Source organism: Spermophilus citellus, assembly GCF_964194105.1.
Source record: "Spermophilus citellus genome assembly, chromosome: 9".
NCBI classification, from domain to species: Eukaryota; Metazoa; Chordata; class Mammalia; order Rodentia; family Sciuridae; genus Spermophilus; species Spermophilus citellus.
The window spans coordinates 53,817,673-53,842,405 of NC_138191.1; the positions used below are offsets into that span (position 1 = coordinate 53,817,673).

Consider the following 24,733-nt stretch of genomic DNA (forward strand, 5'->3'; position numbering starts at 1 on the left):
TTTTTAGTTGTAGGTGGATAAAATACCTTTATGTATGTATGTATGTATGTATGTATGTATGTATTTATTTATATGTGGTGCTGAGTGTCTAACTCAGAGCCTCACACATGCTAGGCATGTACTCTATTGCTGAGCCACAACCCCAGCCCTTACGGGCTTTTTTTCATGCAAGGCATTTATTGAATAGTTTTTAGTTTAAGCTTCCAGAATGCTTACAGATAGGAATTGTCATTGATCATCCAAACAAGTTTCAAACTTGTAAAACATCTTTATTTTAAAATGTGCTTTTGTATTAAGTTGGCATACTAAGGTACATTAAGGGATGGACTTTTTCCTTTTACTGAAATTCAGTTAATTTTTTTAAGATTTGGGATAATTAATAGAGACAGAGTTGAAACTAAAAAGAAAAAAAAAAACATAAGGAAATAGGCTTTTATAATCAGTAATAGAATAAAGGAGATTTTAATCTCTCTCTTTTTAAGTCAATGGAAGGCTCAGCCTGGTTTCTACTCACTGAGTTAATGGTTGATTGATTAAATAATTAATAGTACCTATTGTCTTTGTGAAAAGAGCACTGTGAGCTCTTGGCCAACTGTCTTATCCTTTAACTAATGAGCAAATGCTGAAGAAAGTCTCCCTAAAGTTAACAGCTATTCCTTTTACAAGGATAACCACTAATATTCTAAATGTCAGTAAAGGTCCACAAAGTCCTTCTTCAACAACTACGTACCTTCTTAGATATAAAGATCATTTCTTTATATATCAATTATTTATAACAAATATTTTAGGGGGGGAATGATATAAAAATTTATATGGCTAGGATTTTAAAAGAATTGATAGTTATTACTTAGGTGTTGGGGCATGACATTAATCTGCAGGGTCACACTTATTAGGATTTGACATCTGGGTTGAATTTGTAGATGAATCCTTAATATTAACCCTGGGAAAATTTCTTACTTCTTTATTTTCAATTATGATGGAATTATGAAGTAGTGTATATACTGAATAATTATATATAAAAGTGTCTAATGTAGTAATTACTTAAGAATTATTTTGTTGACATAGAATCAGTAATTTCCCTGTTAAGTCAATATATAAATACTATGAAGTGATTTCCATTTTTGTTGTTGATGTTATTTATTGAACACCTCCTAATTGCCAAGAATAGTGCTGGCCTCTGGGTAACAAGGAGTCCTCCCTGTGACTCTTAGAAGTTTATAAAAGTTAAGACACACATATTAAAAAACAACAACAACAACACTAAATTACTTCTTATAATTCAAGGTGGTTGGTGATGCAATCCATGCAACCCAGGAAAAGTATTTAGCATGTGGAAATGCTAGATTATAAATGAATTCCTAACTGGTTTGAGGAAATGTAATAAATCAGCATTGGTAGAACAGGGCCTAGATTACATGAGAAAGAATGGTGGGAAAGAGACAAGACAATTGGATAGGATTATATTGTGAAATATTTGAGCAACCTGCTCAACATATCAGACTTAGTCCTATAAATAGCAGGAAATCATAAGTTTTCTATTTTTGGTTTATAATTTAGAAGATGCATTCTGGGATGAGATCTCTTTTATAAACTTCAGGTGTCCCAAATATTTATCATCACAGACTTATCTTATGTATGAAAACAAATCATTTTTTTGTGAAATATATATGAAATCTTACTCTATAACCATCTTATTAGAAGAGGAGTGAAGAAAAATATCCAAAGTTTGAGGCCTAAAATGTTTTGACTAAAAATGTTTCCAAGTTAACTGTCCTGATATCAGACCTGGTGATGTGAGAATTATGGTGGATCTTTGAAGATCATGCTAACCAATTTTTCCCTAGATATTTGAAAAATCAGTTACCTTATGATGAATTATTTGCTTTACTTATTCAAGATCTATACAAACTTATAGGACAAGTAACAAAGAGGGAATAATGATATTCTTTGAAGAGTTTTTGAAATGTTTAAACAAGATATTTTAGGAAAACCTCTTTTCATTTCATTAATTTGTCCACATTCTTTACTACCTAATGAAGCATTGTGCTTAGGTATTTATTTAAACAGATTTCCATACGAATATAAGAGATTTGAAGATATTTAATTGAAAATATAATCTTTTGTCAGGCATTTAAGAAACTATTGTAAGTACTGTTTTGTTGGAGAATCACCAGAGCAATCATAAAAGGTCAAAGATTCTTGTTCTTTGAAGCCTGCAGCTTTTTGGGTATTTACTGGCTGTGTACAGTGGAGGCTGTCCCACACTGCTCTGCCAGTGGACCTCAGCACAGGGGGTGTTCTTTTCAGGGTGAGAGGGTAATTGAATCGCCTGACTCAATGAGCCTTGCTCCTCTTTGAGAAAAGGATGTCACTTGTGTTGTATTGTGTTAGGCTTCTGTGATTCAGTGGCGTTTAGGCCAATACTTCCATTCTTTATTTTCTTACAAACTGGATTACAGCTCCAGTTTCGAAAGGTACACTCAATTCTATTGTGCCTCCTCAGTCAGTTTTTCTCTGTTTCTTTTGTGCAGACTGTTGTTTGTAATTGTATCTCTCAATTGGAAGTACATGCTTCAGATTCATCAAACTGTGAATACTGGGCTATATTCTTGATAGTTTTCCTTTTAAGAAACACTGTTTTATATATAAATACATGAGGTCAATCTATATATGTAGTGGGGAAAAAATGTCTGTTTTTAAGCATTCTTGATTTTCATGGCCCTTTATTTAACACTAGTGATAAGTTCTTTTTTTTAGAAAAACCATTATATTAAATTAGAAAACATTGGTTTTTCCACTAATGTGTACTCAGATTTGTGTGACTCTTATATAGACATAAATTTACTAGTAAATTTTAGAGAAAATCCAACTTAAATGGATTTTAATTCAATGTAAAATAAAAAGCTCTTTGTTCTAATAGATTCTTAATGAAAGTAAATGGAAACCAGGACAACAAAATCTCACCAGCAGAATTGATTAAGAAATAGTACTGATAATAATAAGTATTTCTCTAAAAAAGTGATCTTCATAAAAATGTGTGCGCATATGTGATCTATGTATCACACAAGTGTGAGAAAGCAGAAAGAAAATTTATTTTGAAAGATAAGGTACATTCTTTTAGATTTACTCTTGAATTTCAGTGGTTAAGCAGTTTATACTCTTACAAAACAAAATGTTGACCACTTCCAGAATTGTCTAAAAGGATAGCTGTAATTATATTACTTCCTTGCTCAATAAACTTTGGTTGGCTCCTCAGTGCCTGGAAATAAATGTCTGAAGACATAATCTATTGTGTAAACTGATTGGACTTTTTTGAATTTATATCAGAAACTTAAGAGCAGATGATAATATATTAGGAAGTTTATAGTTCATCACCCAGAAATCTTCTAAAATATAAATATTTTAGACATATAAAACAAAAAGTAGTTATAAGATTTCAAGTTTTCTTTGGTACACAAAGCCAGTTCTCTCCTATGTATCTCTAAAATGTAGAGCATCTCTATCCATTTCAAGAGGACTGACAGAAGTCTAACAACCTATATACTAAGAGAGGGAGCTTAAGAACAAAACTTTTTTAAAAAAACTGTTAGATTCTTCCAGGGTACACAGCTTGTAACCTGAAGAATCTAATGAACCCTATGGTTTTAAATCAGTGGCTCTAAATTTGTGAGCCAATTTCCATTACAGATGAGCTGTCAGGTATTTAGTATGTTAGGAATTTATGTCATTTAGCATTTTAATCTGGAAGAGGGTCTCTGGCATCACATACTTGGAATTATTTTTTACATTTCAAAGGATAATGTTTGTGCACATTAATTCTATTCCTTTTGCAACTTGAGGAGAGTATTAATGTTTTATTTAATCAATGGAGGATTAGCTTTATTGTTTATTATTATTCACATTTTTTCAAATGTTTATGTTTTTTGGTTTCAATCTTGGAATTTCCATGTGGAAGCCATTTATATTTGCTTAGAATACTTAATTTTTTTTCTTAAGAGAGGGTGTGTTGTTACCAAACTGCTCTAGTTTTTGTTGCTGAAACTGTTTTTCCTTAAATTTGAAAATAACAATCTATAGAATTCAGTTAGCAGTTATTCTTTCATATCATGGAAGAAAACTATTCTTCCAGTGTCTTTTGTCATCCTTTGCTGTGCTTGGAAGGTGAACAGAAGTCTAATCTCTGCTCATTTAAGGGCAGTATTTTTGAAGAAAAATTATTTAAAAAATCTTTTTGTTTTTGGTGATCAACAGTGTTACAATGATTTATTTAAATCTAAATTTCATTTTATTTATCCTAATTAGTTTTATGGATTATTGAATATGTGGGTTGATGTCTTTCATCTTTTGGGGGAAAATTTCTCATTCCTTCCCACTTTGATCTTTATGGAAATCTTATTAGATATAAATTTATTTATTTTTTTAAAGATAGATAGATAGAGAGAGAAAGAGAGAGAGAGAAGAGAATTTTTTATTTTTAATATTTATTTTTTAGTTCTCGGAGGACACAACATCTTTGTTTGTATGTGGTGCTGAGGATCGAACCCGGGCCGCACGCACTCCAGGCGAGCGCGCTACCAGTTGAGCCACATCCCCAGCCCCTAGATATAAACTTAAATATTACTTTTTTCTTTGTGACTTAGCTTATCTGTCAATCATTCATCTAGATCACTTCCTTCATTTTTGTTTTGAGCTATACTAATTCTTCAATGGTTTACAATGTTGTTAAATAGTCCACTGAGTTTTGAGATTTTGCTGTATTTTGTATTTAAATTGTTCTTTCTTATATTTATTTTTAATCTGGCCTTTTGTTTTTTCAAACTACCACTTTTCAAAATACATAAAATTACTTATGTTTAGACTCTATAATTTTACCACCAAGAGTTCCCATGAGGCTCCTTTAGCAGCCGATGTTGTTCCTGGCTACACTCATCATTTTGCCTTTGTATGTTTAACATTTTTTGTTGTTTTGTTGTTGTTTACTCATCTTATTTGAAACTCTCTATTAAATTCTTTAAGAACTGTGACAAATGTGTATTTCTTTAGACAATACTTGTATTTGCTTCTGTCAGACAGTAGCTTTACTATAAATTTCCTGAAACCATATAAACTAAATTACTTGCTTGCTGTTGTATTAATCAGCCAGATTTGGGAATTAAACCAAAAATATAATAGAGGACTGGATTATTATGAATTTGTGAAGATGTTTTTCCCCTCTTTTCTCAGTTCCAAATTTAAGACAGGAAGGTTTCTTTACAAATTCAGGTAATAGGGTACTATGTTTATTTTATCTTTTTGGTGATGGAGGTTTATGCAGTCCTGACTTTATGGTGAAGTTTTATATTGGACTCAAAGTTTGGGTGACTTTACAAATTTGGGTTTTAAGAGGCCCTGAGAATGGAAGCTTGTGTTCACCAGCTTTCGGAAATATCATTGAGATGATTTTAGTTGTTTCTCTGGCATACTTGTCATCTTCAGTCCATGGACATGCCTACTTAAGGGCTCATTTGAGATTTTTTTTTTAAATACTGTACTTATAATTTTAATTTTAAAAATTAGCAAATAACAGGTTCTCAATGGAAAAGTACAAAATTACTAAAGAATAACTGAGTAGTCTACCTCAATTTTTACAAGTATAGAATGTGGAAGTTTCTACAAAATATTGTAATAGTGATTGTAAAAGTATATGGAAGAAAGAAATTTTTTAAAAAGCAAAAAGGAAAAAACAAAACACAAAAACAAAAACAAAGATTTCCCATATCAAATATTGATACTCAAGATAAAGCTAATATAATACAAACACTGTAGTGTTGGTACAGAGTACACAGATCTGGGAGAGGTGAAAGTCTATAAATGAAATGAATATAAGTACATAATGTATAATGAAGAGAATGTATATGTGAGTTTAGTGGAAATGAATGGTGTTTAAATAAGTTACTCTAATAATTTTGACTTTTAAAAACTTGATAATCAGGTCATCATCCTAAGTACACATCAGTTTGTCTATACTACCCAACTATATACATATAAACATAAAGTATTTAAGATTTTAAATATTAGAAGCTTTAATCATGTAAGAGAGCAAGCTTTATTAGATAAATTTTAAAAAGTATTTTAAAATGAAAACCAGACTTGAAACCACCTGAAGAATTATTTTCCATGTTTGCTTTAGACCAAGTGTTGTCATCCCTTTTAATCAGAGTTACTGAAAATTTGTATGATACATTTAAGATAACTATGAGCAAACATTATAAGATTATAGAAGAAGTAATGTAAGTGCTTAATAACCATATTAAGGCTGTCCTACATCCATAGTAGACAAAAAATGCAAATCAAAGGATGAAATATGTTTTAGTTGGCTTTTTTGCTGCTATGACCAAACGATCTGAGAATAATAAATTTAAGGATGAAAAGTTTATTTGGGGCTTACAGTTTCAGAGGTCTTACTCTATAGGTGGCTGACTTCACTCCTTGGGACCTGAGGTGAGGCAGAACATCATGGCCGAAGAATGTGGCAGAGGAAAGTGGTCAGAATATCACAACACAGAGGCAAAGAGAGACCAAGCTCAATTCACAAAATATATAACAAAGGCATGCCCCCTGCCAATGACTTGCCTCCCAATGTATTAAATAACTGATTAGGTTAAGGCTCTCATAACCCAATTTCCACCTATAAACCTTCTTGCATTGTCTCACACATGAGTTTTTGGGACTACGTAATATTTAAACATAACAAGACATCAGTTTTCTCTCATCAGATAGTTTAAGATAAAAAAATTTAATGACATCCTATGCTGTTCAGCAGGAATGAAACAAAACTCTCTTAAAATGAATATATGCTTGAAAATTATGAAATTATGAAAAAATAGACTTATCAACAATGGTTTTATTATGTATTCTGCCTAAAGAAATAGAAACACTGCTACATAAATGGGCATATGTACAAAGATGTTACCTGAAGCAATTGTGGCCTCATTTGAAGTAGCAAAAAAACTGACAATAATTCCAGTATGAGGTGAATATATTAGGCTATGTTTATATTAAGGAATGTTATGAGGCTGTTCTTAAAACTGTATTGTATTTTTTTTATTAGAAGGGATTTCCTATTACGTTGAAAAAGACAAGTTGCATAGTAATATGAATAGTATGATGCAATTTTTAGGGAAGAAACAATCTCTGTATAATTAATGATGATATCACAATTTACATTTTGTTTCCTGGTTGATTCATTTTGGGGTAGGGAGAAGTGAAGTTATATTTTCCTCATGAATACCAATATTATTTTACTTCTTACAGTGAACATATATATTTTATAATGAAAATAATGTTTAAATTAAATGGTAAAATAAAATTAAGCAGAGAGGTTTCAAAGTAATATATGGCAGACCCTACATTAAGTTTTTACTATGTTATGAAGAGAGAAATATTCAGTTATTTTTTCCCAAATGGCTGATAGTTTTAAAGGTTTAAAAGTTGCTATAAACATTTGTTAATATATAAAAGTTAATACATTTCCACACTAATCTACTTATGCCACTTATGTACTTACTTACATAATTATTTGAGTATCTTCCCAATTCTCTTGTTCTGTCCATCTGTATGAAAGAGGACCAAGCTGTTTTAATTACTATGCTATGTAATTTATTTTATTATTGGCTATAACCATCATCAATATTATGTATATTTTCATAATAGTGTAGCTTTTCTCTACATATAAAACTAACTTTATAAACTGAAACTCTATAGTTATTATTGAGCACTATGTTCAGACCATAATACAATACTAATTTCAAATTACTAATGCAAATGTAAATGCATCTTGCCTAATTAATCAGTTGATGCAATTATTAACTGAATTTCTAGAATCCAGTCTTTAATTTTAATATATAACTTCTTATTATTGAATGTGGTAAATTGTACAATACTAAATTTACTAGTGTGAAAGATAATGGCCTTGGATATTATTTTCAAAATGTCATGTCTTAATTAATGTGCTGAACAAGATAGATGGATGTAACATTGTCTATTGAATCATTCATGCTTATGCAAAATCTATCTTGTTTTGTTTGGTAATATATGTCTTTGATATTTTAGAAGGTTACATTTTTACTTTTAATCATAGTTGATATAATGGTCACTGCTTTTTTTCAAATTTGTTTCAGTTGCCATATGTGGTTGTTTGAACCTGAAAAGGCTTAGCAAGTCTTAGTTGATTGTAAATTACAAAATGTAAGCAATATGGAATTGGAAAGTAATGTCCACATAAGTGAGAAAGTATTTTCTTTTTATGTGTTAAGTCAATTTTATATGAAATAAGTAATACCATATTGTTTATGGATATACCTTTGAAATTATTTAAATTATTTTGAAAATAGATTAATGATATATAATATGTACATATGTGAGTTAAATTGAAATTGTAACTTTTTCTTTAGTATCTCAAGACCAAGAATAATCTGTATAAAAACATATGTCCAGCTTTATATACATATAAACACATTAGATATTTTTCCAATATTAATAATTAAATGTCAATGTAATAGAATCTAGACCAAAATATTTTTAATCTGGCTAATCATCTCACTGTATGTAAAAGAAATTTGAAATCCAGCAAGGATAATTATCCCAGATTATATAGCTGCTTGAATGTGTAAGTGGATATTCCAGAATTCTTATCCAGTGTGCTTTTGTCGGTTACACTATCTACATGAATAAAGTATATATGCTTTCAAATTAATTTTAAAATATGAAGGGATAAATAATATATTTTTTATCAACAAAACTCTAAAAATATTACTAACATCTGGAGTGTTAGGTCTAACATTATTACCTAAAGTGTAACGCAGTGGACTTCATGTTTAAGAAACTTGAGTATTTTGAAAACCAATTTGGTACATTGAAGAATTTTAACTAAATTATTACAATCAATACTAATTATATTTTTGAAAGTAGTAATAGATTTAAACTAATGGACTTTGAGAAGATACTTTATTGCAATATCTATTTGTATCTGTGTAATATAATAACACCATGCAGTATATATCACAGCATTCTGTTAATTAAGAAAATTCTCATATTCTTAGCAATAAAGAGCAAACCCTCAAGAAATATGCTGTTTTTTTATCACAAAAAAAATCATGGTGTGAAATTACAGTCAATAATGGCATAAATAACCAAGTAACCAAGTATATATGTGATTATTAAAAAATCTTTACATGTATATTTGGATAGGAGAGTTTTTGAGGAATGTATTCCTATCCATTAATTATCATTGTATGTATGTGTATGTATGTATGTGTGTGTGTATACATGGCGTAGATATGTATATATGTATATATTTGTGTATTCTGTATATGTATGATATTCATTAATAAATGAGTTTACTTTTTTAAATGTTTGAGGTGAGAATATTTTAGCAATTTTTACCTTTAGTGTATGATTTTGCTATTACATGTATTTGTTATTGAGGACAAAGTGTTTTAATTAATCTGAATCTTTATTTTTATAACAATTTTTAAACAGACCAAGAAAACCAACAATGACACCAAACTACAGTTTTTCTCTTTGTTATCAAACATGACAACCAGTGTATTTAAAATTAAATCAGAAATGAAATTATTCTCAGTTATTTGATGAATAGTTAGTAGCATCTGTGGGCACTTTATTCTTTTGTATAATATCAATTAAGAGGTAGACATACACAAAATATAATAATATATTTTGATACTCAACTCCTACTGCAAAACCTTGGAAATCAAATGCACTATTAATATGTAGTATGTGTTTGTGTGTGTATCTGTTCAAGCAAAAAGAATCATATTTGAGCCATAATTCTGGTTCTTTATGATGATATACTATTTAATTGGTTGAAATGAAAAATAACCCCAGTGAAAAATTAATCTTTGAATATAATAGAGAAATACTTTTTGTTTTGAGGGGGGCCGTACAGCAGATTGAACTCAGGGACATTTGACCACTGAGCCACATCCCTAGCCCTAGCCCTCTTTTGTATTTTATTAGAGACAGGGTCTTACTGGGTTGCTTAGTGCCTCACTAAATTGCTGAGAATGGCTTTGAACTCACCATCTTCCTGCCTTGGCCTCGGAGCTGCTAGGATTACAGATGTGTGCCACCAACCCAGCCTCAACATTTTTAATGTAAGATGAATGAGGAATTGGCAGTGTTAATCTCACTTCACCTTTCAATAATTTCTCAAGACATTCTCCATTGCTTGTAAGTTGTGAAGCATTTATAAATGATATTTATAGAATTCTAAACAAAATTTTTTCCTTAGTTCTAATGATCATTAACTCTGACATCTTCGTTTATATGTTTGAATTGGTCTTTAGATGCAGAAAACCACCCTGTCTCCTTGTTGTCAATTAATTAAATCATGAGCTAAGGTAAATCACAAAGATCCTGTCATACATTAAATAAACTAATCTTGTAACCTCTTATTTCCATATTCATGTTTCTTTTTAACCCATTGGGAATTAAAACCTTATAATCTCTTTAAAGTTTTTATAAAAACTATTGAATTTTATTTTTATTATTTTCTCTGGGTAAAATGTGCTTTTACATTTTCACAACTTAGGTTTAAATTATTGGCTTTAATAGGTCATTCAAAAACTATGAGACATATTATACTCTTTCCATCTTATACTAGTAAATTATTGAGTACATGGTCATCAGTACTGTTTCTAGTATCTGTCCTTCCTATGTACAGGCAAGCATCATAAATCATACATGATCTCTGACCTTAATAAAATAAAGACATTAATAAAATACACATCAGAAAAATGGAAGACCATCACGAATATGCAAACACATTGATCAGAAGGCTGTCATACAGATGAAGAACATTCAGGCATTATTCTTCTAATTTGAAAATGGCTCAAATATTGATAATGTTTTTTTGTTGTTATTCTTTGAGTAATGGTAATGAAGTTTGAAAAGGATGAATTTGGAGACAGTACTAATTTTTATGCATATGTAGTGCTTGTCAAATTATATCTAACATATTTGATAATTAATGATTGAGTATATCTACACACATACACTAGGTTGTTTTGAGTAACTCTTGGGGAATATTGTAACTTCTCAAGTCCATTACATAGAGAAGGGGAATGGGAAAATAGAAGTAGAAGTAATATTTATATATTATAAAGTATTATATCCCAATTTTAAGACCTTCAAATCATTTCTTTTTTTATAGCTTAGTAAATTAATGATTCCATTTTTCTCTGTACTTTCTGCTATTATTTACATTACTGCCTTTCTTATTCTGAATAATTCCTAACATAAGCTCCCTTATATTAAAGTCTTAAACTCATAGGATTAACATTTGAAGAAATCCCTTTTTAGGGAGAGAACTTCTAAGGGGGAGGTTAGAGTAGTGACTTATGTCCATTAAATTTGCTGTGCTACATAATAAAATCAGCGTCATTGTACCAGTTTCAAAGAAAGAAGTAATGTAATTATGACTAATGAAGAAGGCATTTGAATCTGCATTTCTCAACTGGTAAAACTGAGGCTTATAGATCTCACCTTTCCTTTCACCCATCATATTGTTTTATTATGCCTGATGTGGACTCAAATATAGGAGTATGTAACTCCAAAGCCTTTGCGTGTAGTGTACATACAATGTAAGTGTGTGTGTGTGTGTGTGTGTGTGTGTGTGTGTGTGGTTTTTTCCAGAACAAGAAAAAAATTATTTTCTATCATAGTTATATAGTAGTTTTCTTACACATTTTGGTTTAATTGAGATCAGTTAAACTAAATTCATAGCTCTAAAAATCTAATTATATTGTTTAAAATGTACTAAAATTTAGTATATGTAAGATATAAAAACAGGATTTTTTGAGAATAAAACTAGCCAAGCCTATTCCTCTGTTCTCATTTGTTTCGATGTGATTGTGAGTATTATGAGGGCAGACATTTCTGTGTATTCTCTTCATGTTGTATCTCCAGTCACCTTTGCCAGATATCTGAATTCTCATGGGTTGTACATTGCGAGTGGTGACAGCTTGAGAGTGAGAGTGCTCTCTGTGCCTCTGTTTTCTGTGTGTGCTGCTAAAGACATTTTTATATTCCATTAATGTACACCAGTATGCTCATCATTAGATAGCTCAAGCCAGAAATATAAGTAATGTTAATTCTCCCTTCTCACACATGCAAACTTACTGAAGTTTAGCCCGTATATTTTTTAAATGCAACAGATTGGAGTTTTATCTTGGAAGGGTGCTTCCATCTGTGAAAACTGTCCCTGGAAGAAGGAAGAACACTTTAAAATAAATCCACCAGCTGTATTGATAATCTTGTAGTGATATGAAGGCCTGAATATGATAGGACTATTTGTTAAATTGGTTATACCATATGACAGGGGAGCTGGCTCCTGAGGTTTTCGTTTCTGATAATGACTTTAAAAATCATTAAATTGTAGAGGAATGACACTAATGTAGTTTCAAGCTATAATTTTGAAATAAAAAGCAAAGAATAAAAGTTATTTTAAAATTAACTCACCTAAATTGCATGTGTGATGCCAAAAACATGCTTTACGAATATTAAGGACCCATCAAAAATTCAATACCTGCCAAATATGACTAAAGTAATGGGCTTGTAAATATTCAATGCTTATACTTTTGTGTTGATTTATAAACAACTACCATTTCAAAAATCACCTTTCTTTCTTATATTTGTATTAAAAGAAGACATGAAAGTTTCACTTTTTTTACCTAAAGTGACTTTATGACCTAAAGATCAGATGTTTACCTTGCATCCCTCTTAACATAGCCCTGTACATTTTTCTTCCCACAATGGAACACTCAAATGCTTGTGACTGATTGAATGGCATGAAGAAACCAGTTGAAGTGCTGTGTATTTTCTAGAAGGAGACTACTGGGGTGTCTATAAAGTACCCTTGTCGATTTAAATTTTCTAGCCTTTACTTTTAAAAAGGTTGAAGAGCTCACAGAATAGAAGTAAGCCTCTTGTGTAGAAGGACTCAAGAAATTGTACCACTTGCTATGAGAGAGAATTGATATTGATCTTGTTCTCTATGGGAAGAGTTGAGGAGGCCTTTCCCTTCTAAAAGGTTTCTGAATGTCTTCAACTCTGAGTACCCAGATCTCTAAACAATGGAGTTGCCTACATATCTTCAGTTATCTGAGAGAGTGCATTGCCAAGGTGACCTCTGAATTCTTGTTGATTGTTGGCCCAACCCAGTTTCAAACCCAGGCTTCTGTTTTCTGTGATTCATGCTAATACTTCCCTTTTTCTAGACATCCTTGTGCTATCTTCCCTACAGGCTTTCTCTTTCCAGTTCCTTTCAGAGTGAGACTCTTCACATTCTCTCTTTAGTAATATCCTATTTAATCCCTTAATACTAGAACCCTTTTTTTAAAAAAATCTTCAATTAAAAACCCTTAGCTTGGTGGTCAGTATTCACCATAATTTGGTATAAACACAGTTTTCTAATCTTCTATTCATTTTTGCCTGTGTAAATGAATGTTTCTAACCACATCACCAAATGATTACAGCAATTCCTTCTTGGAATTTTCTTGAATATTTACTCCTACCAATTCAGATGTTATTCTGTCTCATCTTTTTAGCCCTATTCCACCCAGAGTGATTTTGATTGTCATCCATTTTAAGCTGATGCTGAATACCATAATCTGAATGTTTCCTTCTGTGATGCTGAAACATCGCCAAACCAGAGAGCAGATATTTGCTTTTTATCTTGTTTAATGTCCATTATGCATTTGACTTAAAAGAAAATCCTATAAATCATTATTATCTTTTAAAATATAAAATCTTCTTGCAAATTTTGTTTTGGTGCAAGGGCTCCATTTATCTTCATGAGAATGTTGAAGAATTATTGGGCAATTTCATAGCTGATGACATGTAGTGGTATATTAGACTTTAGTAGTTTGACAGCTATAGCAAATCATGAACCATAAGTTATAACTTTAAATATTTTATTTGTTGCATTTATGCAATATATATCTATTTTTATTCTAGTATTATCATTTGATGTGTAATTTTGAAACTAAAATCAAGGCTCATGAAACAATCAGTGTTCTTATGGAAAGATGTTTAGGTGTTTAATTGGATTATATTATTTCTAATATATCTATCTATGTATTTAATTTTTGTGTGTGTATATTACAAGGGTACTTCTAATTAGGCAATATGATTTTTATGTTAATCAATCCTGTCAGAATTCCTAAAATGTCAAGTAAGAGAAGGAAAGAACACTGACCAAAGACTAGGATTATCACTAGCAGTGATTAACTGCACAGTTGCAGTTACTAAGTGATGTGATTAATTGGCTTAGGCAGCACCTAGGTTGTCTGCTTAGGAGCAGAATAATTAATTTTAAAAATTAGTAATTGTTCTTCTTGGCCATTATTGAGTAAAATAATCCAAAATCATCAATTAGGCCAAGGAGATGACTCTATCCTTCTTTTATCATACTAAATAATTGTTTGAATACAAGGGACACCAAAGTACTACTTAATTTTCCAGGAAAAAGAACAATTGGCTGACTCTGCTATGTAATATTACCTGAAAGTTCAGACTGCAAATTTACTTGTTAACTCATAGATTTATATCCAGTACAGATGCAATTATTTTTGTTCAGAAGAAAAAATTCCTCTGAAGTTATGTGTCATTGTCCATTTTTGTATATAATCTAGCAATCTTAACCAAATATTTATGTATTAAATTGTCTAAATAATTCCTGTTACCTCAAATGCACTTTAGAAAATATAACAAATTGACATAAAAGCCACATATCCCATATTTGTTTATGTAAATTAGTATGATTTTGGTGAAGTCAAGTATTTTTGCAGAATTGTAACAATTATTACAGTCAATCTGAGAATATTTTTTATCATTTCAAAAAGAGACCCTATACATTATCAGTCTTTCTCCATTTTCTGTTAAGACTCCCAAGTCCTAGGAAACCACTAATCTGCTCTCTTTGCTATACTTTTTTCTATTGGACAATTTATAAAAATGGAATCCCATAAAATGTGGTCTGTTATGAATGACTCCTTTCACTTAGCATAATCTTTTCAAGATTCATCCATGTTACATATCATTAATTCATTAAAACATGTATCATTCCTAAATTATGTTTCCTTCAATCAGCAATATATAAAGATTCCAATTTCGCTCTATTCCTATCACTGCCAAAAGTTTTTATTGTTCGCCTTTTTAATAATAGCCATCCAAATGGGTGAGAAGAGTTATTACATTTTGGCTTTGATTTGCACTTCTTTGATGGCTAATGATTATGAGCATCTTTTCTTGTGCTTGTTGGCCAGATATGTAGTTTAGAAAAATATTCCCTGATCCCTTGCCCATTTTCAATTAGATTACTTTTCTTTTTTTTAATAGTTTTTTCTTTTAGTAGTTAGACACAATACCTTAATTTTATTTATTTATTTTTATGTGGTTCTGAGGATTGAACCCAGCACCTTGTACGTGCTAGGCAAGCACTCTACCACTGAGCAACAGCCCCAGCCCAAAATTACTTTTCTTTTTATTATTGAGCTGTGAATGTTAGTATGTTCTATATAAAAATCCATTATTATATTATATATGATTTGTTAATATTTTGTCCTATTTTGTAGATCCTGTTTTCACTTGCTTGATAGTGCCCTTTAAATACAAAAGATTTGGGGGGTTGGGGAAATAGCTCAGTTGGTAGAGTACTTGCCTATCTATCATGCACAAAGCCCTGGGTTTTATCCCCAGCACCACCAAAAACCAAAAACGACTAAATACAAAAGTTTTTAATTTAGATAAAATTCAATTTTGTTGCTGTTTTTTGATGTTATATCTAAGAAACCATTGCCTAATCCAATACCATGAAAATGCACTAACAGAATATTTAGTTCAGAATGACAGTTCTATTTTTTAAAATAGATTCCAGCATTCCAATGATATTTTCATATTTTTTTCCATTTTATCTTTTCTTAAATATGTATCAAATTTAGTTTGAATCTCTTTTTTTAAACTTTATTTATAACCCATTTCTCCTTATTGTTATCTTTAGATTATCAAATATCTGTGTTTTTTTTTTTTTTGCATCTATGAAGTTTCATTTAAGTACTCCATAGCTTATATAATGAGAGATGGTTTGGGATAAGATGAAATAAAGGTCTTCCTAAATGCTGAAAGTACTAAGTCAACAAATAGTGAACATATTGATGTTTTTATTATTATCATCAATGTTTCTGTTTTTTTTTAAAGAGAGAGTGAGAGAGGAGAGAGAGAGAGAGAGAGAATTTTTAATATTTATTTTTTAGTTCTCGGCGGACACAGCATCTTCGTTGGTATGTGGTGCTGAGGATCGAACCCGGGCCGCACGCATGCCAGGCGAGCGCGCTACAGCTTGAGCCACATCCCCAGCCCTCAATGTTTCTGTTTATTACCAAGTATTTGTGTTTGTGTTTGAGAGTTTCCGTTTGTTTCTTTGTAGAAGTAATGTGTATATTCTCAAAGATCTTTAAAATTATCTTAAAACAAGTGAAAAGTAATTTGTATTGATACCACCATGTTAAATACATTCTACCCACTGTTTTCTTAAAATATTTTTTTGTAGTAGTTTTTGATTTACAGAAAAATTTTAACAGTGGTACAGAGAGTTCCCCTCTTCACCTGCAATAATCTTCATTATTAACCGCTTACATTAGTATGGTACATTTATTACAGTAGATGAAACAATATTAACTAGAATTCCTGGCTCATTCAAATTTCCTGAATTTTTAACCTGATGTTCTTTAGTTGATCTAGTATCATTTCTAAGATATCACATTACATTATTTTTTATGTGCCTTATGTTCCTCTTGACTATTATAGTTCTATTATAGTTTCTCAAACTTTTCCTTTTTTTAAAAAACATACTTCATAATTTTTGAATGCTGAGGTCAGGCCCAATGTTTGCTTATGATTAGAGGAAAAATACTCCCAGATATTCAGTTCATTATATGTTCTTTATTCAGGATATAATAATGTGATTGTCGAATTTATGAACAAATTAGGTTCGAAATATTATTAATATGTGAGAAGTATTCTAAGCTATTCTATAATAGTAAAATGTGGGGAAAGGCATGATGAAAAGTTGAACTTGTGGAAGTCTAGGAGTCCATATAAAATATGCTTCATCTGTGTCTTTGATTAATGGGAAGATTCTAAAGGTTGTTAATCAGCACAGAGTGCCATCAAATACAGTAAGTTTCCCCAGACAAGCCATGCAATGGGAAGGGAGAGAGAGCTCTGTTTTTAATATAGTTACATGGATGAGGATCTTTTTATACATTGTTGTTTTAAAAGTTAGATTTTAAGCTTATTCAAGTAATGCTACCTGACTTAAATTTATTAAAAGTGAAAATAAGAATTAAGGGCAAGATATAGTTAAATAGTTTATGAGTAAAATGTTTTACAGATGTTTATTTTTTAAATTTCATTATTCTAAAATTCATTATGGTTTTATCAATAGTCCATGTAATAGATATTCCTATGTTTCAGGAACTCTGTTAGTTGTTCATTTATGGCTCCTGATGGTAAATAATATTATAATATACATCTTACCTACATCTTGACATCTTGATCTTCAATCCAGTTACCTAACAGAGGAGATGTTTGTCATGTTTGATATTTAAGGTACATTGTTACATAATAACTTTTATTTTATTTTATTTTGCAGAATTATTATGGAGCTGCCAAGATGATATTTTCTGACAACCCACTTGGTCTTACTTGTGGAATGGTATGTCCTACTTCGGATCTTTGTGTAGGAGGATGCAACTTGTATGCCACTGAAGAAGGACCAATTAATATTGGTGGACTCCAGCAGTTTGCTACTGAGGTATGTAAGAGGTGCATGTGGTTCTAGGTGCCCTACCACCAAACATACGTTTAATCTTTGGTGTTTTCTGATACTCAGAATTTTTATTGTGATGCACAAACCTAAAGATAAATGATTTTGTAACAAGCAATATTTTTATTCAACAATTTGGTTATAATAATGAAAGTTTACAAAACCATATGTCAAATTTGTTGCAATCCCAGTAGGTTATTAGAATGCTTTGAAAGTGTATAAAATAGATGATATAAAAATAGAACTTACTCATGGAAGTGTAGCAAGGAGACCCTGTTATGAAAAGGCTGTCTCCCTTAATCAATTCTTTCCCCTGAAATGCTCTCTGATCTTATAGATTGGAAGCAGGCCTGTTATTTAAATAAATATTTACAAGGAAACAAAGCTAAGGATTTTTTTCCCTGATATTTTTGCCATAAACTTTGGTCCTGGGTTTCTCTTTTATGACTCCTTTGTAAATTACTGATTGTCTGGTGCTTCCTTATGCTCTCTGGGGTCTCCTATCTTGAGTCAACTAACAATTCCCATGTATCATTTAAATGATCAGCTTATATAGGTTTACAGTAAGATTTTATAATCTTAAGGGATTAGTTAGCTAGAAGACTGAATTAAACATGTGCCTACACTAGAGTTTTAGTTAATGACTTACTGTTTTGGTCAACTTAAACACAAAATATTCTTTGCATTAGACCCTTTCCTATAATATGTCTGAAGCTTAAGTCTCACTTTGCTTTCAGTAATAAATCAGTGTTATTTCCTTCCTGCTTTCTGACAGGTTAATTCTATGGAAAGCTCATGGGAATAAGAAAATAGAAATAATTTGAGGTTGTGAGTTGTTGCAATAAATTCTTGGATATAATTTCTTTTCTTACCAAATTCAAAACTGCATTAGGCTTATGTGACCTGTGCAAGGTATAATCTTTATAACCTGAGTAAATCCTTACTTGATGGACAAGATTCACTTGAATTGCTCCCTATCTTCCTTTAAGGACCTATTGTCTCTTCATTAAACCAGCGCATACTTTCACAGGATGCAGTAAATGAAAGGCCACATGATATGTATGTGAGCTAACACATGTTTTGTTTCAAAACAAGTTAAAGTGATATATATTAGTCAGTATTCTGGACATGAGAAAGAGAAAAGACAGAGAGAAGGAGAGAGAGAAGAGACAGAGAGAAGGAGAGAGAGAAGAGAAACACTATTACTTTGAGAATTTTCACTTGGTTTTAATGAGCTTTTGTTACTCCTTCCTAAAGCAGTCTGTTTATTTGAAGGCCTGTATAAGAGCTTCAAAGATATCCTCTCCACTGTACAGAATTCATCAGAAACGGAGTAAGATTGACTATGTGGCCACACTTAGGACTTTCCATAAATAGTACCTAATGAAGAGAGTTAAACATAGATTAGGATGGCACTAAATGCATGTTCATTGAATCAAGAACTTTAGAAAAGAATTTATCGTCCTATTTCATTCCAATTATACTTTGTACTTTTGATATAACTTTACTTTCAATATCAGATAATAAATAAATATATCCCTAGAGGAACTACATATAAAAGTTTTCCATTATCATTTTTTTAAAATGCTAGCCAGAAAGGAGTAGCTGTTTTAGAAAGTCCTGTATTTTCTAGGTCAGTGTGAGTTTTACTTAAATTTACCTGACTGCCAAAGCTGTTATAAAGATAAGAAAAATATGAACAACCAGAAAATTCATAAAAAAATATAAAGCAAAAAATATAATTCAGACTTCTGACATGAGTAGTTTAGGTTGACGTATAACACATGCTAATAATTTTATGTTGTGATTGTTTGATAAAACAGTGATTGATTTTTGACCTTTAAAGAAATATGAATCTATATTTCAACCAAATTAAGCAAAGGTTAGGAAAGCAGACTAAAATATAAAATATTTTTAAAATTGTTTTTCCTATAACTTATAAGTTATTTTTTAAAATATCAACTCTGTAGTCTGCCATTATTGGTTAGATCCATACCTTATACTGCTCCATTTAAACATGAACATGAACATGTGATTGGGAGGATTGTAGTGGAAAAGATTAAATTGCACAAACGATAGCCTACAGTAGAATCAGAGGCCAGCTGCTTTCCTCCCGTCCTCCTGCCCTGTACTTTCATTGCTTTTTGCGATTCCCACATCTGCAGAATGATGACTGTTAGCATGCTTTACATGCTTTTGTTTGCTTTTGCAATGAAGGACAGATTCTGATTCTGTAAGAGGCAGATTCTGATTCTGTAAGTTTGTCCTAGTAGCAATATTGTAATCCTGTAACAGTACAGCTTCAGTAAAATAACATAGAAATAATAGTTTGGTTTGTGGTTTTAATCTGATGATGGTTTTTTAATTTTTCTGCACAGATACAACTGTTAAAAGTTTTATTTTGTAAAGCATTTTAGTATTCAATGGAATTTTAAAGAAATTATGTCTTCATTATATTTAATAGACCAACTAGATTCTCATTGCCTCTCAAATTTAATTAATGAATTGTAGGAAAGGGAGAAAGAAATTAGGATGAACTTTTTATCTATTGCCTAAAGTTTGGAAAAATGATTTTAACTAGAAAACTAGATGTACATCAAACCAGTTCACTTCTACTGATATTAGAGATTTATGGAGGCATTCATAAAAATGAAAATTAAAATTCCAAACTTCTAATGTTTAACTAATGTTAAAATGAATTATGTCCAGAAAATTGGTACTTAAAATTAGTACCTCAGTTTTAGCATTTTAGGAATCTATAAAATTTGGAAGTTGGTATCTGAATATAGTATGTTTTGAATAAAGTTTCTATGAGATTTTTTCTAATACCAAATATACTGTCTAGTGTGATATATACTTGTTGGCATTGTATATTTATGTAGTTATAATAATTTTAGTTAATAATGGAAGGGATAAATGAAATTACAGATTCAATCAGGTGACTCATTGACAAAAGTTATTTTTAAAATTTTTCTTTAATAGTAACTCTTAGCAGGATTTTAAAATATCACCTCTGTTAGTCAACTTTGCATTTCTGTGACCATAATACCCAAGAAGAACAACTTAGAGGAGGGAAAGGTTATTTTGGCTCATGGTTTCAGATATTTCCTCCATAGTAACTTTCTTAATTAACAAAAAATCAAGGAGTTGTGAGGTATGTGATAGGTCCTACTGTGGACTCTGAATTGGAAAATCTGTTCTATGTTTATGCCTGTTACCACTGACTAGTAACATTTTCAAAGACTGTGAAATAATGAGAAAAAAATCCTAAGCACTAGGTTCATATTCTAGATCTTCCTCTTAAAATATGGAAGTTTTGGAAGTTAATTAATTATATGGAGCCTCCTTCTACTCTCATATAAATGGGAGATTATAACATTTACTTGAAGGATGATTTTGAGGATTTGTCAAGCACTAAATAAAGCACTTAACATTGTGACCAAGAGTTTGTTTAGTGTCAACTATAATTTTTAAATAGTTTGATTCTTTGTTTTCTTATGTCCCAAACAAAAAAATATTATCAAGTTTACAAACTTTTTGGGGTGCTTATGTACAGTTTGAAGTGAGATATCACAAAATTGTGTGGAAAGGCTATGCAGCTATGCACAAATGCTAACTGGACATGAATCACATCTGTGATTAGGGTGCTATATTTCACTTCATATTTTCCCCTTGTCTGATAGTTTCATCTATACTAATAAGATCTAATAACCTTCAAAACCAAGTGAAAAAATTAATGAAAATTGAGTTATTAGCCCAATATTACCAATTTAAATGCATATGTTTTCTTATATTTACCATGAAATTTAAGTTGTTAAGTTTTTCTATTTCATGAGCAACTACAATATTTCTTGGCTCCTGTAGTTTTTTGTTCGGTCGGTGGTTTAGTCAGCTTTTTCACTGCTGTGATGAAAGGACCCGACCAGAACAATTGTAGAGAGGAAAGGTTTGTTTAGGGGCTCACAATTTTAGAGGTCTCGATACATAGATAGAAGGCTCTATTTCTTGAGGCTCAACGTAAGGCAGGACATCATGGTTGAAGAGTGTGGCAGAGGGAAGCAGCTTATATGATGATAAGGAAGCACAGAGAGATTCTGCTTACCAGATACAAATATATACCCATAGCCATGCCCCCAATGAACCACTTCCTCCAGCCTCATCCCACCTGCCTCCAGTTACCCCTCAACTAATCCCATCAGGGATTAATTCACTGGTTAGGTTAAGGCTGCAACCCCATCATTTCTCTTCCAAACTTTCTTACATTGTCTTACATGTCAGCTTTTGGAGGACTCACATCTAAACCATAACAGTTAGTTTATTTTGTTTTGTAAAATAATTTTTTTATTCTTGAACATTGATGCTAACTAGACATAAGTTACATCAGTATCAGCCAACTTTTTATCTGTGTGACCAAAATATCTGACAAGAACAACTTGGAGGACTAAATAGTCATTAATGATAATCAAAAGACTCAACTGATAAGAAATAATTTTATCTTAATGAAACATAATTAACATTATAAGTCTTTAAATTAACAAGAAATATTCATTGAAATAAGATGAAACTATACAACATTGAGTTTATCATGAAAAAGTTAATTAGAAATATTGGCTGCAAGGAAATCACAATGGAAAAGTTATATTTTGCTAAGTGTGGTTGCATACCTCTACTCTCAGCTATTTGAGGCAAGAGGATCACAAGATCAGAACAGCCTCAGCAATTTAACAAGGTCATGTCTCAAAACAAAACAAAACAAAACAAAACAAAACAAACAAAAACCAAAAAAATAAAAAATAAAAAGGACTAGGGGTGTAGCTCAGTGGTATATTGTACCCCTGGGTTCTCTTACTAATACTAGGTAGAAAAAAAGCAGGGGGGGGGGAGGCAGGTGAGTAGAACAAAAGTTAAAATTTGGACTTAAAAAAAGAAAAAAGAAAAGATCTGATAAGTTTAACCGGAACACATTAAGAATACAAAGAGATGGGCCCTACAATACAGATGTTAAGATACTTGGAAGACTCAGATATACATTAAAAAAAAATTTTCTTAAAGCAGAAAGAGGTTGGCAAAGAAGCAGCCTTAGAGAACTTCAGGTAGGTGAGTTTTGGAAAGGAAGGAAAGACTTAAGTGCTTTATCTGAACACATACTTATTGTAATGTTATGAAATAATTAAGATAAAAGGGGAGTCAAAGTTTCCAGAAAAAGAAAAGGCATTATTTTAAAAAGAAAGGACTATTAGTGAGCCCAGATTTCCCATCAGCATTAACAGATGTCAGTGACTAAAAGAACGATATATTTAAAGGTCTAAGATAAGGAATTTTATTTCTTCTTTAACAGTAAAGACATTAGTAATGATATTTTTAGTCATTTTATATCTAAGGTAATTTAACATTCACCTTCTGTAAAGTCCTACTAAGGGTTATTCTTTAGGATGAAGGAAACAAACCTGGAAGAGAAAGCAGAAATATAAGCCAAGAAACCATCAAAATGTGGTGGTGAATATAATTAAATATTGGCTACAAACTAGTAACAACTTACTTTGAGGTTTTAAATTAAGATGGAAATAAAATTTTAATATTGACCAGAAATTTGTTTGGGAAAAGGAAAATAAGTAATGATAAAAGAAAAAATCTCTTTAAAGATGTAACATTCATAAGTTTATATACAAATTATATTATAGCCTTATTCCAAAGTAATAAGGTTTATTTGAATAAAGTTTTATTAGATAGATTTAAGAAATATATAAAATTTCCTGGACCTGATTTATACAGGGTGAATGCATCCTTTTATGTATTCATTTATCAAAACTGAACATGCATTGGGTCAGAAACAGTTGCTGATAAATGTGTATTATATTCAAATCAGTAGAAACAGACTCCTTTTTTCTGTTAACCCGTTTAAGTTAGAAATCAAATATAGGAATATTATTAAAATAAAAACAGCAGCAACAAAATTATGTTTAGAAATTTTAAAATGTTTGTAAATGACTTATGTGTCAAAGAGTATATCACAATAGAAATTATGCAGTATTTAGATAAGCCGTTTTTGTTTGTGGTACTAGGAATTGAACCTGGGGTTTGTGGGTATGATTTGAAAGTGCTCATACATGAAGCTATATCCCTAACCCTAAATACAAAGTATTTAGATGTGACTGACAACTTCCAATGATCAACTGTGGGATGTAGCCATCCCTGCCTCCCCTCCACTCTACTCTTCTTTCTTCCCCTCCTCTACCTTACCCTTTCTTCCTCTCCGTTTTCTCCCCTCCCCTCAACTCCCTTTCTTTCTTTTTCACACATTGAATTTAAACCCAGGGCATTGCAGGTGCTAGACAGCTACTTTACCACTGAGCATGCATCCCCAGCCTCAGAGCCACTCATTTTTTCACATGAAAATTTATGGTGTTCATCAGCAAAGAAGAAAGATTATATATAAATGATTTGTGTTCATCTGAGGTAACTAGAAAGACAGCCAACAGAGAAAGAGAAGAGGGATAAAATATAATTTTTAAAATAAAAGTGAAAAATAGAGCTAAAAGCTAAAGTAATATATTAATATTTTGATAACTGAATATTTGCCACAACATGAATTTTTCCTCATTTCTAATATATAGGAATAACAGTTCCCACTTTTGTTGTCCATTTTGTAATTGTTGTAAAGAATTGCTTGTCAGGAAGTCTAAGTATGTTTCTTTTGAAAGGGTGCATGCATTGAATAGTGTCTACTCAATATTTGCTTTGACTTCTTTTCCAAAAGAAAGCAGGTTACAAGGAAAATTACAAAGAAGCCTCTACTAGAAGCATATAATTTAAAGTAGCTTACTTTTGGATGCACAAATAGCAATC

The 24,733-nt window shown here is 31.1% G+C and overlaps 1 protein-coding gene across 2 annotated transcripts in view; it reads left to right on the forward strand.

The window, feature by feature from the left end:
- The window catches only part of DPYD (dihydropyrimidine dehydrogenase), an 824,864-nt gene that overhangs the window by 201,617 nt on the left and 598,514 nt on the right, over positions 1–24,733 (forward strand). For both annotated transcript variants that reach the window (XM_081305920.1, XM_081305921.1), the window contains one exon: positions 17,714–17,875. In XM_081305920.1, coding sequence (XP_081162046.1) covers positions 17,714–17,875 — 162 coding nt within the window. The remainder of the gene's footprint in view (positions 1–17,713; positions 17,876–24,733) is intronic.